General features: G+C 44.0%; 1 protein-coding gene across 1 annotated transcript in view; it reads right to left on the bottom strand.

The window, feature by feature from the left end:
- Positions 1–11,501: 11,501 nt before the first annotated feature.
- The window catches only part of LRP2 (LDL receptor related protein 2), a 193,316-nt gene continuing 187,729 nt past the window's right edge, over positions 11,502–17,088 (bottom strand). The window contains exons 77-79 of the mRNA XM_045575318.1: positions 15,909–16,016; positions 13,267–13,338; positions 11,502–13,081 (exon numbers count right to left, since the gene is read on the bottom strand). Of these exons, the coding sequence (XP_045431274.1) occupies positions 12,920–13,081; positions 13,267–13,338; positions 15,909–16,016 (342 nt within the window). The 3' untranslated portion in view covers positions 11,502–12,919. The remainder of the gene's footprint in view (positions 13,082–13,266; positions 13,339–15,908; positions 16,017–17,088) is intronic.

The raw sequence follows: 17,088 nt of genomic DNA, 5'->3' as shown, positions 1-17,088 counted from the left end.
ATAATAGACATCAAGATGAACTTGAGAAAAACCTCAGTCTGGGCTCAGAGGTAGCCCCAGGGCCAGCACAGGAAAGAGGAGGCTTATGTGGCATTGGCGTGGCAGAATCATGGAGTAGAAGCAATCCTTAGGAGCTTGTCTAGTCCACCTTCTTGCTTCTAAGCATCTCTTCCAGATGACTGCCTTTTAAAAATTGTGATAAATCTGTCTAGAATTGATTCACGAGTGATTGAGAACAAAGGCTCTTGGACCAAGTTGCTGGAGTCAAACCTCATTTCTTCCCTTAGCATTGGCTCCACCATTGGCAGGCCACTTAATTTCTGTAAACCTTAGTTTTCTCATCTGTAGACTGGGGTTAACAAGAGTGCCTACTTCAGACAGTATAAGAATTAATGAATTCACGTCAAAGCTGAGTGCTCAATAAATGTTAGCTATTGTTTTCATTTTGTTGGCACCTTTTTAAATTAGCTTAGGTAGATGGCAGAAGTTAGCTGTAGGTCAGCCCTATCTTGGCCTGGTATTTGAAATGCCAGAGACAAGGACAAGAGCAATTTTTGTTCTTAATTTTCTAAGTTTAGTATGATAAGAAGGAATTAGACCTCCAAAAGAGCACTCAGTTATTAAAAGCAGAACAGCCACACAGAACTTCTGCTGGTCACAATTTCCTCAGCACCCACCATGTGGAGAGTCTTACCTGAGGTGCTGTCATTGCAAAGGACCAAGTCTGAGTCCTAGCTGGTTTGGCTCAATGGATAAAGCATCAGCCTTCGGACTGAAGGTCCCCAGGTTTGATTTCAGTCAAGGGCACATGCCCAGGTTGTGGGCTTGATCCCCAGTGGGGGGGAGTGCAGAAGGCAGAGAATCAATGATTCTCTCTCTCCCTCTCCCTGACTCTCTGAAATCAATAATATATATATATATATATATATATACACACACACACACACATACATATATATATATGTGTGTGTGTGTGTGTGTGTGTATATATATGTGTGTATATATATATATGTGTGTGTATATATATATATATATACTGGAGAGAGAGAGAGAGAGAGAGAGAGAGAGAGAGACCCTAAAAAATAGGGGGACTTGACAAGATTATCTGTCAGAGCAAGGAAATAGGCTTCCCCTGTGGTGAGAAAGATAAGAGAGTTCTATTATATAGAAGGAAGACTGACCCCAGAGAATGACTAAATAAAAATCTAAGAGCCCAACATCATCATCCCTCAAGAGCTACAGAAATTATAATGATGATAATGATAATGATGATGATGATAATGATGATGATGATGATGATATCATCAAATATACGAAATACTGAGCAACTCCCACATGTATGGTACTGTGTTAATTGCTATGTATAATATATATGATCACCTCATTTTAATTCTCATACAACAATATTACAAAGTGGTTACAAAGAAAACCAGAGCTCAGATGAGCTCAAGTTACCCAATTCCTAGAACTGGGGGGCAGCAGTGAGGACATAGCACCTACTTTGGACAGCCTCCTAGAGGCAGCCACCAGCAACAAAAGGATATTTAGAACATCCAAGCCTCACCAATAAGAAGTTGCATATATTTTATCAGTGAAGTATATTCATGTGATCTTCCATATAGAAGAGTCTGTGAAGACTATCATTATCAAAGGTAACCACCACAACCATCTTGGTTCTCATACAAAATCTTTGGTGACACTGTGTCCGGTCTTGCTTGCTTTTGTGCTACGGTAAACTTGTTGAAATCTTTACTTTTCATCAAAGTATTGACATAGCAGCATTTCCTCTTGTACTTTTCTAGTAAGGTGCAATGAAATGCAGTGGCAGGAAATGCTGTGGCTGGGTATTGAACTTGGGCTTATACACTGTGGAATAAATAAAAGGGGTAATATAATGAGAGGCTCTGGTCTTTCTTTAGGTGACAAAGCAGTTCTGGGGATGACAAAGGAAACATTGCTTGGAGAACCTGATTTATGGCACTTAATTACAAATGTCTCCATTTTAACCCAAACTACCAGCAAACCAGGGGCACCCCATTTGGGACAACCCTCTGCTCCCAGAAGCAGTGTGCCAGCAGAAGAGAACATGGGAAGATGACTACACGTGTAAGTACTGGCATGTTTCCTAACAGTTAGCATGCATTTGGCTCTAAGTTAAGAGACAAGCCTTTCCTCAGCGCCTTCTGTTTTCAGAGCCCAGTGGAGGGCTGGCAGAATGTCCTGTGCCAAGATTGCTTAAGACCTCCCTCCACATCTTAACTCTAGGTGGTTAATGTAGCAGCTGCTCTTCAATTGCAGCAGGAAGTGAAGTAAGGCCACCTTTACTTCTGTAAATTTGCCAAGGAAACTTGTGAAAGGTACACTGTGAACCCAAGATAAGTTAATGAAGAAAATGTGAATGAATAATAGTAGACATACATTAATTGAGCACTTTTTATGTGAATGTGCGCCATAATGCGTTCTCAGATATCATTTCCTCAGCAACCGTATGATGGGCCCTATTATGATGCCTCATTTTACAGAAGAGAAAACTAGGGACTTAGGAGAGGTTGAGTGTCATACCCAAAAACACTCACAGACCACACACACACACACACACACACACACACACACACACACCTGACTGTCTGGTGCAGCAGACACTTAGTGGGTGCCTGCTGCCCCTTCCCCCACACACCAGGCAAGTTTTCAAAGTGATCTATTCATGTGTTCTAACTCCCCTTTCTTAACTAAGGCTACACAGTAAAAGAAGTGAATCAGTAAAATATTTCCGAATTTAACTACCATCTAAGCTTACCACCGATTCCTCTTTCCTCCCTCCTTAGTAAAACAGGAGTGCAGAATAGTCCTTTCTCTTCTTTCTTTTTTTCTTTCTTTCTTTCTTTTTTATTGTTGTTGTTGTTGTTGTTAATTCTCATCCAAGGATTTTTTTTTTTCCATTCATTTTAAGAGAGAATGGAAGGGAGGGAAAGAAAGAGAGAGAAATACCCACATGAAGAGAAACAGTCAACTGTTTGCCTTTTGCACATACCCTGATTGGGGCCGGGTATCAAACCTGCAACCCAGGTAAGTGCTCTTGGCCAGAAATCGAACCCACAACCCTTTGGTGCCTGGTGCTCTAACCACTGAGAAACACTTCCCAGTATAAAAAAGCCTTCTAACCCATCTGAACTCTTCTGTGATAGAAAGCTGCCCCAAATGAAAATAAGAGAAAAGTAAAAACTAACCTGATTTGAAACCTGATAGGAAAATATTTTGATGTTACATCAGAGTGGGTTACTAGGAAAATCTACTCATGACTTTTAGTGAAGCCAGAGGCACTGTAGCAGCAAGGGCAGAGCTGTCGCTGTAGGGAGTCTGCTGGGAACTCCAGGGCAACCCATTCGCAAGCGCATCACCTCATTTGACCGAAGACAGCGTGGGCTTGAAAGCTCAGCAGTTCTTCATAATTGTCAAATAGCAAATGGCCACATCTCAGCTGGAAATGGTTATGTGAGCTATTTCAGGGTCAAATTTGAGGGAGATTTACTATTTAAAATCAATGTAACCAGCAAAACAAAACAAAACAAAACAAAAAAAATGAACAAAACCTCACAAATCTTTATAACATTTTTATGGACAGAAATAGCACATTCACAAAGCCAGCCCATGTCATTGTGTGTCGAGGGAATTGGATCTAGGAAGCTGTCTCAAGTGTGGGATGAGGGGCAGGGAAGAGACAAAGAGGACTAGGATTTACTGAGAGGCACTGCCCACGTTGTGTCATCCACACAGGAAAAGGAACCACCTTATTCCCACCGCTATTCTAAAGAGTAAGTGCTTGGTGCCATGCCACACTGTTAGTGACTAAACTAGAGGTTGAGCTCTAGTATCTTTATTTTTATTATTATTTTATTAATTTCTTTGTTGATTAAGGTATCATATATTTGTCCTCAACCCCCCATTCCAATCCCCACCCCCACCCCTATACCTCCACCCTCCTATTGTCCTTGACCACTGGTTAGGCTCATATGTGTCCACGTAAGTCCTTTGGTTGATCTCTCCCTTTTATTCCCACCCTACCTTTGAGGTCCAACAGTCTGACCCATGGCTCCTTATCTCTGGGTCTGTTCCTGTTCATCAGTCTATGTTGTTCACCATTTCCCCTAGATGAGTGAGATCATGTCCTACTGGAAATATAAGAATCAAAAATGAGACAAGCAATAATCGTTATGCTGAAAGGCATATGAGTCAGTCTGCAGTGAGCTTCTTTCTGGGCCACCAGTTCTTTTGAGGCGCTAGTATCTTTAATTACCAAATCCAACCCCTCTCCACAGTATGGTCCCGGTCTACGTGTGGTGACAGTGAATGAGGAAGCTTGGGCACTGTTGGCTTTTACTCCTAGGGGTCTGGGTGCAGGACAGTACCCAGGGGGCTGGATAAGCCACATTCTGAAGCCGGCTCCCTCTTTCTTCCACTCCTCCCCGCACCCACCCTGGGCCCAGGCACAAATGAAACTGAGAGGAGCCCTCCTCCCCTGCGCTGTTTTGGTCAGAATTAAAGCATGTAAACCCAATCTGCCAACTGGACACCAGGGGGCGCCGGGTGCTCACAAAATCCCTGGTATTCCCAAGAAGGGTCCTGCAGTTCCTGTTTCTTACTGGGAAGGAACACAATCTATCCCTCTACCGCTAAGAAGTATCACTTCTAATGGATCAAAAACTACTATATTTTGCAACACACTCATGTCTTGGATCAATAGCTTTTCCTAATGGAGAATTCTTCCTATTAGACCATTTGAATCCAACATGACCCTAGTTCAGTGCTAGGAGAACACCATGTGAGAACAGATCCCTCCGTCTCATAGGAAACCATCCTCCTCCCAGCCCCGCTACTGCTAGTCTCAAGGATAAGCCACTACGCCCTGTCCAGTTTGGCTCAAGGGATAGAGCCTGGATGGACTAAAGGGTCCCGGGTTTGGTTCAGGCCAAGGGCACACGCCCATGTTGCGGGCTCGATCCCCAGTAGGGGGCATGCAGGAGGCAGCCAATCAATGATTCTCATCATTGATGTTTCTATCTCTCTCTCTCTCTCTCCCTTCCTCTCTGAAATCAATAAAAATATATATATATTTTAAAGAGGATAAGCCAGATATGGATCACAAGCAGCCAATGATAAATGTAACTTTTTAAAAAGGAGATAAGAGCCGAAATTACAGAGCGTCAGCCTGCGGACTGAAGGGTCCCGGGTTCGATTCTGGTCAAGGGCATGTACCTTGGTTGCGGGCAGCTGATTGATATTTCTCTCTCATCGGTGTTTCTAACTTTCTCCCTCTCCTTTCCTCTCTGTAAAAAAAAAAAAAATCAATAGAATATCTTTTTTTAAAAGGAGATAAAAATTTAAAAAATACTCCGAGGCACAAAAGGAAAAGTGCCCCCATCTCCAAAGTCTTGCCCATCCCCTGTGCCATCGCTCGCTGTGCTCACACGTCTGGGAAAGGGGCGTGGATGCGTGCAACCAGCCACTTGGAGAAGCTGTTGTGCCTTCCACCCAGGGGAGCCCCAGAGCCGCAGAGAGAATGGGAGTGGCGGGGTGTCCTCATCCAGCAAAGCCCCTGCAGAGGCTCCAGGTGCCCCCCACATGCTGACGCCTTTCCAAGCCGGGCTCTTGGCAACACCCTTTGAAAATCCCTCAGTGCTGGCAACACAGGTTTGACATGAATATGCAAGTATTCATGGAGGCAGCCAATCAATGATTCTCATCATTGATGTTTCCAGCCTCCCACTTCATGCCTTTGGGTCTTTTTTTAAAATTCAGCCACTAACCGTGACTAACAAAAAAATAGAGGAGGAAGAAAAAGTGGTCTGACCTTCACTTTATTTCTCCCACTGACCTGCTTGTGCTGGAGCCAAAGAGGGGAGAGAGAGATGGCTGGGGTCTCACTAAGGAGAGGGGGCCAGTAAGTGCCAAAGACATTTCCACCTCCCCGCTGACAAAAGCCGCGGGGACGGGTAAATGGGCGCCACTCGGTTCTGTCAATCAGCCGTCCTTGCTCCATTTTCACTGCTACTAAGATGGATAAAAGCTAACGTCTGCTACAAAGCCCCCATCAACGTATCCAGGGAAATCACGCGGCGGCTTAATGAGTAATGTCTGTAAACTTGCCAGGCCGCTAATTGTGCGTATCATTTCCTTACAGCCGCTCCCTCCTGTCACTCTGGTCCCAGTAATCACTTCGGCTTCCATTCTCCGGCTTTGCTTGTCCCCTCCCCTGAGATGGGCTTGGAGGGAGGCAGTCGCGTCTCCGTAACGAGATGCGACAGTGAGTTTGGGGAATGTGCTGGCTGACCATAATGATGAAAAAGGCGTTTGCATCATTACCCACTGCTTGTCCGAGGCAAGAACGAACGCTAAGGCTCCCCGGTCCCTGCCTCACCGAGAGTCGGAGGGACTGGCCCACCCTGCCCCTGGGGGCAGGAACACGTTTAAATGAGGCCTGAATACACTGTCAGAGCAAGCCCCATACAAACAGCTGGGTGCCAAAGAAACAAAAGAGCTTGCTTGGAAGACGAATTATACTCATATTCAAAGTTCCTGGCACTCTTTGGGAGGAATTGGCATTTGGGACATTTCTTCGCCTTGATATTGAAGGATAGTCATGAGAGGGAGGGCGGGAACGGGGGCCAAGATGGTACTTTATCTGCCAGAGCAGAACCGGGATGAGGAGGCCTTGCTGTCAGATGGGACGTGACCTTCGTACCAACAGGAATGAAATGGAAACCCTCCCAGGCCCCAGGCTGGTTGGCAGGAGCTTAGCGGTCTGTCCCCACCCCCCACACACACACACCCTTCCCACAACGTTCTCCAGCTCCCAGCCCCAGATTCCCCCCCCCCCCCCCCCCCCCCCCCCCCCCGGCTTTGCTCTCTGACCTTGACTTCGTTATGAAGCACAAACAGTATGCACCTGCTGCTTCTTAGGTACCACCCTTCCCCGAAGCCTTCCCCGAGCCTTCAACGCCTTTCAATGTTTCTTGGATTTTATCTCCTTATGAGATCAGGACAGGTATTAGGAGTCACATGTTTTCAATGGGAAAAGTGAGCCCAGGGACCACGCGTGACCTTCTCGGGGCACAGAGGATCGGGGAGGGCTGCGCGGGAGCAAGAAGATCTCCAGGCCACGTTAACTCCCCGCGGAGGGGACGCGCCCTTGGCCCTTGTCCTTTTCTCTCTCCCTGAAGATCAATTGAGTCTCCTCAGGGCCTTAGAGCTCCCACTGGCTGTGGACACAGTGGCTTTTTCTCTGGCAAGTCTCCTTGGTGGGTGGGTGCAAGGGTGTGGGTGGGAGTGAAGCCACTTGCTAATTTTAAGCTTAAAACTTACCTTTTAACTTCCCTCATGCAAGCCTCCTCCCCGCCACCGCTCCCCCCCCCCCCAGGCTTCATCATTGGGATTAATTGGGACATGCTGTCATGCTTTTTAAAGATAACTTAATATTTTATAATCTGCCAAAGGAACTGCAATGCTTGAGAAACAGAAGGTTGGGAGCTCTGCTCACTTGGCCAGCCCCCAGTGCCCCATGTCTTTTTGGCAACAGTTCCTAGCATTCTTACCGAGGGCAGGAAGAGGGGGAGGAGGCGGTGGGAAGCGGTCTAGCTGCCCTTTGGGTAAAACTCTTGTCAAATCAGTTTGCTGCAGCGAAGGAGGGGAGGCAGGGAACCAGCAGGACACAGTCCTGCTTTATGTAACCTGCCTGGTCCATTAACATGTTTGCCCATCTGACCTGCTCTTCATAGACCTCCTGTTTCTTTCTCAACAGAGGGAACGTGGGAGGAGACCCTACACTGAAATCCCCACATTTCAGATGGGTAAATCCCCACATTTTAAAAGTTGTGTGTGCCAGAAATCTCTTTATAAGAACGGCTCTCCCGTTCTGAGAGGAGCCAAGAAGGTTATGCTCCAGCAGGGTGGGTGAGGCTCTCGGTCCTTCAGGCAGCCCGGAGACCATACGGACCTATGTCTCCTCTCTCTGCGGCCCTCCTCCCTGCGGTGACCAGGTTAGTCCTCCACGGCTGAAGAGTGATCTGGTCGTGGTCCATCATCCCCCGCACCCTCCCCAACCCTGATATGGCCCCAGTGTCTGCTCTCCCAGGTGAGAGGACCCCGCCCCCTAGCATGATCAGTCTTTGATGGGATCCCTAAAGAAGGACTTCCTTCTCTGGATTTCTTGAACACCCATCGTGTTGCACACATTTCCTCGGCCTTCCCTGCCATTTTATGCCTTTCCCCAGGCATGTGTCCTGGGCCCCTTAGGAGCCTGGCTGGGAGAGAATATGAACACTTAGATGGCCACTCTCAAGACTTTCTTTGCTGCTGAACTCAGCTAGCCTATGGACAAGCTGGTGTAGTCTCATTCTCTTCTCAATTTGAGATCTTCTCCTTCTAGAACACTTTCTAGGATGTTTATACCCTCCAGTTTATCACATTTCCTGCCACAGGGCTGTCAGATCTGCCTCCACTCTCCCTGGGGGCCTGCCAAGTCTTTATTATGCAAACAGAACTCCCAATGCCCACCACCCAAAACAAGTCCTCATTTGTCTGGACTAATCCAGGGCAGGGTTCAGAAAGGGCTCCACTCTGAGACCTAGCCCATTAATCATATGTTTGGAACTGAAAGTAAATTTCTCATGGGAACAATGTGTCATCTGGAGGTTTGGGTCCCTGTCCAGCTAGCTAGAGCCCATTGAACCAAGTGTGGCTCAGCTGTACAATTAATGTAGTCAGCTCTGTTCTGTGATTTGGCTACAGAAGTCACACAATCAAGAGGGAGGGGAATATAAAAGAAGGAAAAAAAGGAAAACATCTTTCTCCTTTCTTGCGTACAGGGCTGGTCCTGGGAAAGTTCCTAAAACAAACCAAGCACGTTGTATCTTTGGCTTCCTGCCATCTCTTCTAAGCACCCCTCCCCTAGGATCTAATGGCCTCCCCTCAAGCATTCTGGGACTCCTGCTGTTTGAAATCCCTCAGCTAGTCACCCCACCCAGCCTGGCCTACTCCAGAGCAATCTGCAGGCTCCAACATTAGACATGCCACTCCACCCCACTGACCCTCTACAGCACATGTGTCAAACACAAGGCCCGCGGGCCAAATCCGTCCCGCCAGGCCTTGCAATGTAGCCCGCACTGCGCTGTCATCACTGCACTCTGCTGCGTTTCCATCACAATGACAGTTTATGACTGTTCAGTAAACCATTCGGCCCGCTATTTAGGCTGGATTTTAGATTTTGGCCCCTTCTCTGATTGAGTTCGACACCCCTACTCTACAGAGAGGACCCCAACCACCAGCAAAATACATCTGAGCCCACTCTCTGAATTGTAGAAGGAAGGCAGCAAAAGCAACTCTTGACCAAGTATGAGGCTGACTGTGCTTTGGCCCTCCCAGGTGCGGAAGCAACAATGGCGGAGCTCCAGGCCCTGGGCTAAGTGATATACTACATAATTTATTCAGCAGGATTTGCGACCAAGAACAATGAGCACTAGGACTACAGCACAAATGAAAAAAGTCACTCTCCTCATGGAGCTTACATTCTGTGCATGATCTCACTCGGTTTCACAGTTACTTGGACGCTTGCTACTGCCATGTTCTGTGACCCTGGTGTTTGATTTAACTTCATGTTTGTATAGAAACAGACTTGTAGAATAGGAGCAACAGGCTGTACCATCTAGGTTTGTGTAAGTGCATTATATGACATTCATACAATGAGGAAATCACTTGACAATGAATTTCTCAGAACATATCCCCATTGTTAATCGGTGCGTGACTATATTTATTTGCTGAGCTGATGTTTATTCAGCATCTATTAAGTGGCATGTGCAATATCAGGGGCTATGGATACTGGAGTGGAAGCTAACCATTGTCCCCGATACATTTACACAGGGTAGGAGAGAGATTCTGGAAGGATGATAATAATGTGTGACAAGACTAGAATGGAGGTGAGCTTGGAAGGTCCATGAGAGTGCAGAAAGAGGACATGCATCCACTTGATTAAGGACAGGAAATTACAAATAAATCCACTTGATTAAGGACATTACAAATAAAAATTAGGATAGGTTAACCAACTGGGCTGTTTGATTCCACCCTCCGTTTTGAAGCAGAGCTCAAAAAAAACTCACATTTGTCTGCCTCTTTTGTTTCCCAGGAACTAGCGTCTGGCATAATCAGACACAGCAGGAGGCAGACCACTAATAGTCAGCCTGTCCTGGCAGATTTATTTCTCTACAGAATAAGCCAAGGCATTGGTTTGTTATGTATGTAAATGCTTAACGACTCATGCAAAGGAAAAGTTAATGCTGGTGGCACAGCTAGTCAGGGCTGGCTTGGCCCTACATAGCTGGAGAAGCCAGCACCCAACCTGGGAAGGAGTACCCCAAAGCCAGTCTAGCACAAGGAGGTCCCTCATGTGAGCGAAGCTCTCTCCTCCAAGGGCTTTTATTAATTTGCATTCCTGTTAACTGAAGGCAAGATAGTAATGCACATGGACCAGAATCCATTTCTCTGTCCTCAATAGGCTCCGAGTCACTGAAGCCTTCCTTTGAACAGGAAGTTTTGATAAGAGGAAAGAAAGGTTTTAGGACTAGGGACCTGCAGGGCCCTAGAAATGAACTTAAGCAGGAAATGAACATAAGCAGGAAACTCTCTCTCAGAAAATAAGTTCTGCAGAATAATTTCTCATTGAACTTAAAGTCTAAGGCAAATATGAAAGCTGGGGATTGCCAGCATTTTCAAGAACAGGTTCTCTCGGCTCCCTTTCACTCTTGGTATTCAGTTCCTGATACAGCCCTCACCCCTGAGTTAGGACTTCAAAATGCACCCACTGAAGCGGAATACCAGTTCTGAACCAAACCCTCCCCAGCTGTGACCATCTGACCCTCGGCCGTAGCTACTTAATGCCATGCTCTGGAACACAGTTAAATACAAAATGGGGGACCTGGTTCCCAGCCTAGAGTACAAGGAAGGAAAAGGAGCGGTGCAACTTTTTAATTGCTTTGAAAGGCAATTAAAGGGGCTGCTCACTCAGAGAGTCCAGGTGGGAACCTAGAGGAAGTCTCCTTTAGGTTGGCTTAATTTTTTATTAGTAGTATTTTTTTTTGTAAGAGAACTCCTATTAGGTAAATCACAGAGATAGAAAAAGTAATTCCGAGAAGAAACAGGCTTAGGAAACAAGTTCTAGAGGTAAAAGAAGGGCGCTTGGAGCTTGGGCGTGAGGAAGCTGATTGTAGCGTGACTGGGACCAGGGGGGAGAGGAGAAGGAAGGGCCGGGAAGGGGATGGGCTTGCTCAGCGAGGGAGACAGGTTAGCTTACTCTTTTTGCTGAGGTCCCCCCGCCAGGCCCATTGTGGCTGAATGCTCACAGTCCCTCTGCTTTTGCCTGGACCCTTTCCAGGTTCCCTAGCACTCCAAGCGCCAAGCTCTCTGCATAGCAAAACAAGATTCATGACTCAGGCTTAAGAATTACACAAAGGAAGTCTGATAAAATACACATTTATTAGAAAATTTTCAGCAGCATCATTTCCATTTGCTTTTCTAATCAACGTACATTTCAAAGTAATTAAATGAGCACTCAAAATCTGAGCAACAAATATTCTGAGAGCTCAGGAATAATCAGTAGTACATGTTTCATTCATTCATCCATCCGTCCATTCATTCATTCATTATTTTTAAAACGTGCAATATTAGCACAGAGAATCAGGAATGCTACTTATGACAATGGGATATTCCTGCCATTGTTCCGATTGTAGAGACCAGACCCATCACTCATGGCAGAGCTGGACTCTACAGTGCATTCTGATAGAGATGTATGGGTTAGCCAAAGAACCTTTAAGAAAAAGGCTTAATAAGAACAGTTTCCCTTTCTATTCATGTTCAACTTAGGAAATAAATAGTCATTATACTGATAGTTTCACACACAGAAACAAAAGCCCAGCTGAGGCTTTGCTTAGCCAGTTAGTTGTTTCGCACCTTACTTTATGAAGTCACAGATTTGGTTTTAATAATTCAGCTACTGAGCTCCAGTGTCTAGGGCAGGTGACCACCTGAGAAACCAGGCCAGGACATGAGTCACCTGGTGGTCCATCAAGTGAAACAGGTCATTCGATTAGACACAGACTCTCTGCAAACTAACTTGTGCTTAATGAATGGAACTTTTTTTTCCCCACAGATATGGCAAATAAAAATGTTGCCTGAGTGACTAGTGATAACGTGAAACAGAGTGTTCTGGTTAGACAATGCAGATAACACAGAAGGGTGAAATAGAATCGCTTTTTCCACCTCTTGCATTATCCGAGGTGTCTGCAGTCAAATCCAGAGGTCTGTGCAGCACACAGTTCCCTCTGCCAATGCACCCATTAATCAGGTTACCTGTGATATGGAACGTTAGGTGCTGATGTGTAAAAATGGACCTAAGGGTGGAGCCTGAATTCCCTTCCTGGGCAATTCTACAGGGAGCATGAGTGGAGCCTCTCCTTAGACGTGGCTAAGGACCGCAAGTCCAATCCTCTCCTCATTGGATCATTTTCTGGGATGACCGCCGACCAATGCAGCAGGTAGTCTCCTTAGCAAATTTAATGTTGTGATCATCTTTCCCAAATTTACAAATGTACAATATATTTATAGCATTAACTTTAGATAGAGCTTCAGTGCAAAGATATACATATAGTACATTGTGATAATTATTTGTAAAAATATGAAATGGAATTAAGTAAAAAAAATAATAATAATAAGACACACAAGGCCTAGTTTCCACAGACATTTCCAACTACAGGTGAACAGGGGAAAATATATTTTTTCATAAAGTACTGAATGTTAACATTTTTTTTTATCTGTTTGTAAAAAATATATGTGCAAAAGTGTGTTTCTAATTATTCCCTAAATAACTGTAGCACAGCTATATCTCGGAGTCTTCTTTAACAAGGGTTGCTGTGTCTTTAAAAGTGTCTTCAGTAGCGGTATAGGCAGGAGCTGGGGTTCCTTTCGCCTGCACTTTTGCAGGGGGCGAAGGGGACGGAGGTGGAGTCCCAGCAGCACTTTCCTTTTTGTCATTCTCCATCTGAGACCACAAGGAAACACGAATTAGCCATTTACTCCCCCAACCTGACCCGAAACAGTTTTGTGTAAAGAAGATGGATCTTTGCCAATTTGCTCAGAATATTCCGACAATATGTCCAATTTAGCCAAGCAAGTGATTATTGCTAAGAAGGAATGTCCATGCCAAGAAAAATTGTTAAAAATTACCTCTGCATAGATTGGATTTTCAAAGTTGGTAGTTTGTTTCAGTTTTCGTTTGAAGATATTCCATTTTGTTGCCTAGATAAAAAAGAGGAATCAGAAAACCTTCAGTAAGTTTTTTTATGGGTTCCTTCCACCCTTCTACCCCCACCCCCATCTAGGTTTTAGCATTTATTCTCACTGAAGCAATAAGCAATTTGGGAGCTAGGACCATGTGAGCTGGCCCATGTGGTGAATTGTTCAATTCTTCTTCCAATGGTCCCTGAACAGTAACTGAAACTCTGGGCTCTTTTCATTGAATAATTTTAAAACACTTCCTTGGTTCGAACTTTATAGTTCATAGGATGTGTGCCTATAATATCTAGAAGCTTTGATAGAGATAGGGAAGAGGTTTCTTTTGGGGCTGCTGAAAATGTAAAGAAAAGGCCAGATTGTAACTCTCATTTCATAAAATAACTTGATCCCTGGTCAACTCAAGCATATCCCTTCTTCCCTCATCATTTCCTCCTGTAATCATAGTAATTACAGGGATAACAAACACAACTAACATTTACTGAGAGCTTGCTATTAATATATAATCTTCCCAATAATTCTGTGAGCCAGGTGCTCTTTATTTTCTTTATTTTACAGATGAGAAAATGGAGTCAGAGCAAGATTATATGACTAAATTGAAGGTAGAAGAGTAGACAATGTCTATAAGACTCAGAGCCCATAAACAAAAGAATCCAAAGAGAAATCATCCTAGGCTATGATGGATAGTCCCTGTCTTGCTGAAAAGTTGCTGGTGGTGGCAATGCTGACACAGGCCTGGCTGCCAGATGAAAGTGGACAGGGAAGGGTAGACAGGGAACAGACAGTCTCTCAGGGAGCTAAGGTATCTCATGTTTTATGGGGTGCCTCTTCCTGTGAAAATAGGGCACCAATATGGGGAAGAGGACATGACTATAGGAGAAGTAGAAGAGACCATTCCCTTTAACCTACACTTAAGTGTGAATCTCTTTTACACATGGCCACCACTAAGGGAAGATGAAGACATTCATGTCAGAGTCTGCCCTCTGGAAACTTACACTTAAATGGGAAAGGTCCAAACTCTTAAAAGTCATGGCTTCAGTATAGAATGACTACCTAGAATTAAGCAATTATTAACCAAAGAAATGGTGGTGATCTTCATTTTTTTATCTCCTTGAAAAATCCAATGCAGGTCAACATGACTTTTAGAAAATGTCAGAACTTAGTTGTAAGAGTTCATGTTCTTTGAGCCACTTGAGCAGATTTATTGATGAAAGATAAATCTGTGAGCCTCTGGTACATTAATGTCAACCTAGGGTGACACTAACCAAGTGCCTCTACTACTTTTATTTTTACCTGAGCAAGCAGAACAAATGTTTGAAGTACCGAGAAATGAGGATTATATAAAGTGATAAGATTTCTAACTACCCTGAGACCTGTGTTTCTTTGTATTACTTCACAAAAAGAGGACATAGAACCTTAGAACTGAGACATCTGGATCCTATTGTTTTCTATCACAGTGCATTTGTGAGACACACGATGTTTCTTAGTGGACAGGAGCCATGGATTCTAAAACGTCCCAAAATGCATAAAATAGCTCCATACCACAAAGAACCATCCCAACCAATATGCCAATAGTGCCCTCGAGGGGAAACATTAGACTCTGGTGCTCAGAGGTAAAAGAGTTTGACCAGAATCAAACAGCTAGATCTCAGATACTTCATATGTGTCCACGAAAACTAGTGACACCAAATTTTACATAAAGTCCTGGCTAGTTTGGTTCAGTGGATACAGTGTCAGCCTTGGACTGAAGGTCCAAGGTTTGATTCCAGTCAAGAGCATATGCCAGGGTTGTGGGCTCGATTCCCAGTAGGGGGTGTGCAGGAGGCCACAGATCAATGATTCTCTCTCATCATGGATGTTTCTATCTCTCTCCCTTCCTCTCTGAAATCAATAAAAAAAATATTTTTTAAAAAAGTTTTGCATAAATTAATTTATTGAATTTCTCTCTGTAAACCAAATAATCTAAAAAATTCAAGGGACTATAGGAATGATAAGGAAGCTCTATATAGAGGTTTGTTTGTTTTCTTTTAATCTCCAGTATTAAATACTGTGTCTGGCACAATGAGGGCAAAATGGTTGGACAGTGGACAGATAGATGAAGAGGGTATAAGTTAGTGCCATCTAGTGGCGATCATAACTGACAGTAATAGAACTAAGAACAACATACATTATTAGGGGAATATGCACACTTAGAAAAACTGCATTACACAGGAAAGGAAAGGGTCTTCTCTATGTATTTTGTATCCTTGACCCAGGGAACTCTTAATTCATATTCTGTCATTCTCTCAAATTAAACTGATCTGGTCTGAAGATGCTGGACCCAGAAGTCTGCTGCCCTTCTCTCCTGTGTGATCTCCCATGTCACAAAGAACATCATTCCCATCTTAATGTTAGAGTGTAGACTTGGTGGGAAAATGTTCAACTAATAATTTCTCAAAAATTATCTTTATTGCCTGCCTACACATCTTGGGCTGGATGAGCCTATTGGGATCTCCCTAGTTTGACTAGGATTAATAAACCCAGCAATTCCAAAGTCCTCTCCAAATCCCATGCCTTTTCGGAGGTTAGCCCATTACCTGAGTTCCTTCAGCACTTGGGGAAGTTGGATTTGTGTCTGGAGCTATCTCAGAAGGGTTGATGGGGCATCCATAGTTCTTGTTCTCCACATTTTCAGATGCAGTCACCTGTGTAAACATTAGAGGCCATTATCGAGTTTTGAAAGAAATTTTGCTGTCAAGTTTCTTATCAAGTCCTTGGTTCTGTTTTGCCCACAGACATGGCCAGGCACTGATTTTATTATATGAGGCTGACCTTGGAGCCCAGGAATAAATATCCCTCCTATCTCCCCAAAGTCAGGAGCACCAGCCACTAAGTCATCTACCTCATGCCTTAATCCACTGAGGCAAATACATCCACCACTGGTCACACTCTCACTTAGTAACGGCAATTTCTATTATTTTCTCCATGCCCCCTTCTTCCCACTGTGGACCATATTTTTGGGTAAAAGTTACTCTGGTTGTACCCTGGCAGCCAAAATCCTGGGAGAACAGCATGAATTATTGACAAAATCACTGGTAAACTAAGAATCTTATCTTTGGATATTTAGAGTATAATTAATCATTTCAGCAGACTGCTTAATAGGGCTTAAAATTTTATATATTTTTTTAATTTTTATTACAATTTACATTCAATATTATTCTGTATTAGTTTCAGATGTATGGCATAGTGGTTTAAAAATCATGTACTTTATAGAGTGGTCCTCCTGATGTTTCAAGTATCCACCCGGCCCCACACATAGTTATTGTGATACTATTGACTATATTCCCTGTGCTATAATTTACATCTCTGTGACTATTCTGTAACTACCAGGGGTTGCATTTTTTTATTTTTTTATTTTTTTATTTTATTTTTTTAATTTTTTTATTTTTTTAAAATATATTTTATTGATTTTGTACAGAGAGAAAGGGAGAGAGATAGAGAGTTAGAAACATCGATGAGAGAGAATCATCGATCAGCTGCCTCTTGCACACCCCCTACCGGGGATGTGCCCGCAACCAAGGTACATGCCCTTGACCGGAATCGAACCCAGGACCCTTCAGTCCCCAAGCCGATGCTCTATCCATTGAGCCAAACCGGTTCTGGCAAGGGGTTGCATTTTTTTAAATTAGGTATAATTGAATTAATACTCCTCTAGACATTCCCTCTTAAGCCCAAATTACCATTGATATATATATATTCAATAAATTACAAGATAGA

This window comes from Pipistrellus kuhlii, unplaced genomic scaffold (assembly GCF_014108245.1).
Source record: "Pipistrellus kuhlii isolate mPipKuh1 unplaced genomic scaffold, mPipKuh1.p scaffold_m20_p_7, whole genome shotgun sequence".
In the NCBI taxonomy this organism is placed as follows: Eukaryota; Metazoa; Chordata; class Mammalia; order Chiroptera; family Vespertilionidae; genus Pipistrellus; species Pipistrellus kuhlii.
This window is presented reverse-complemented; position numbering and strand designations above follow the sequence as displayed.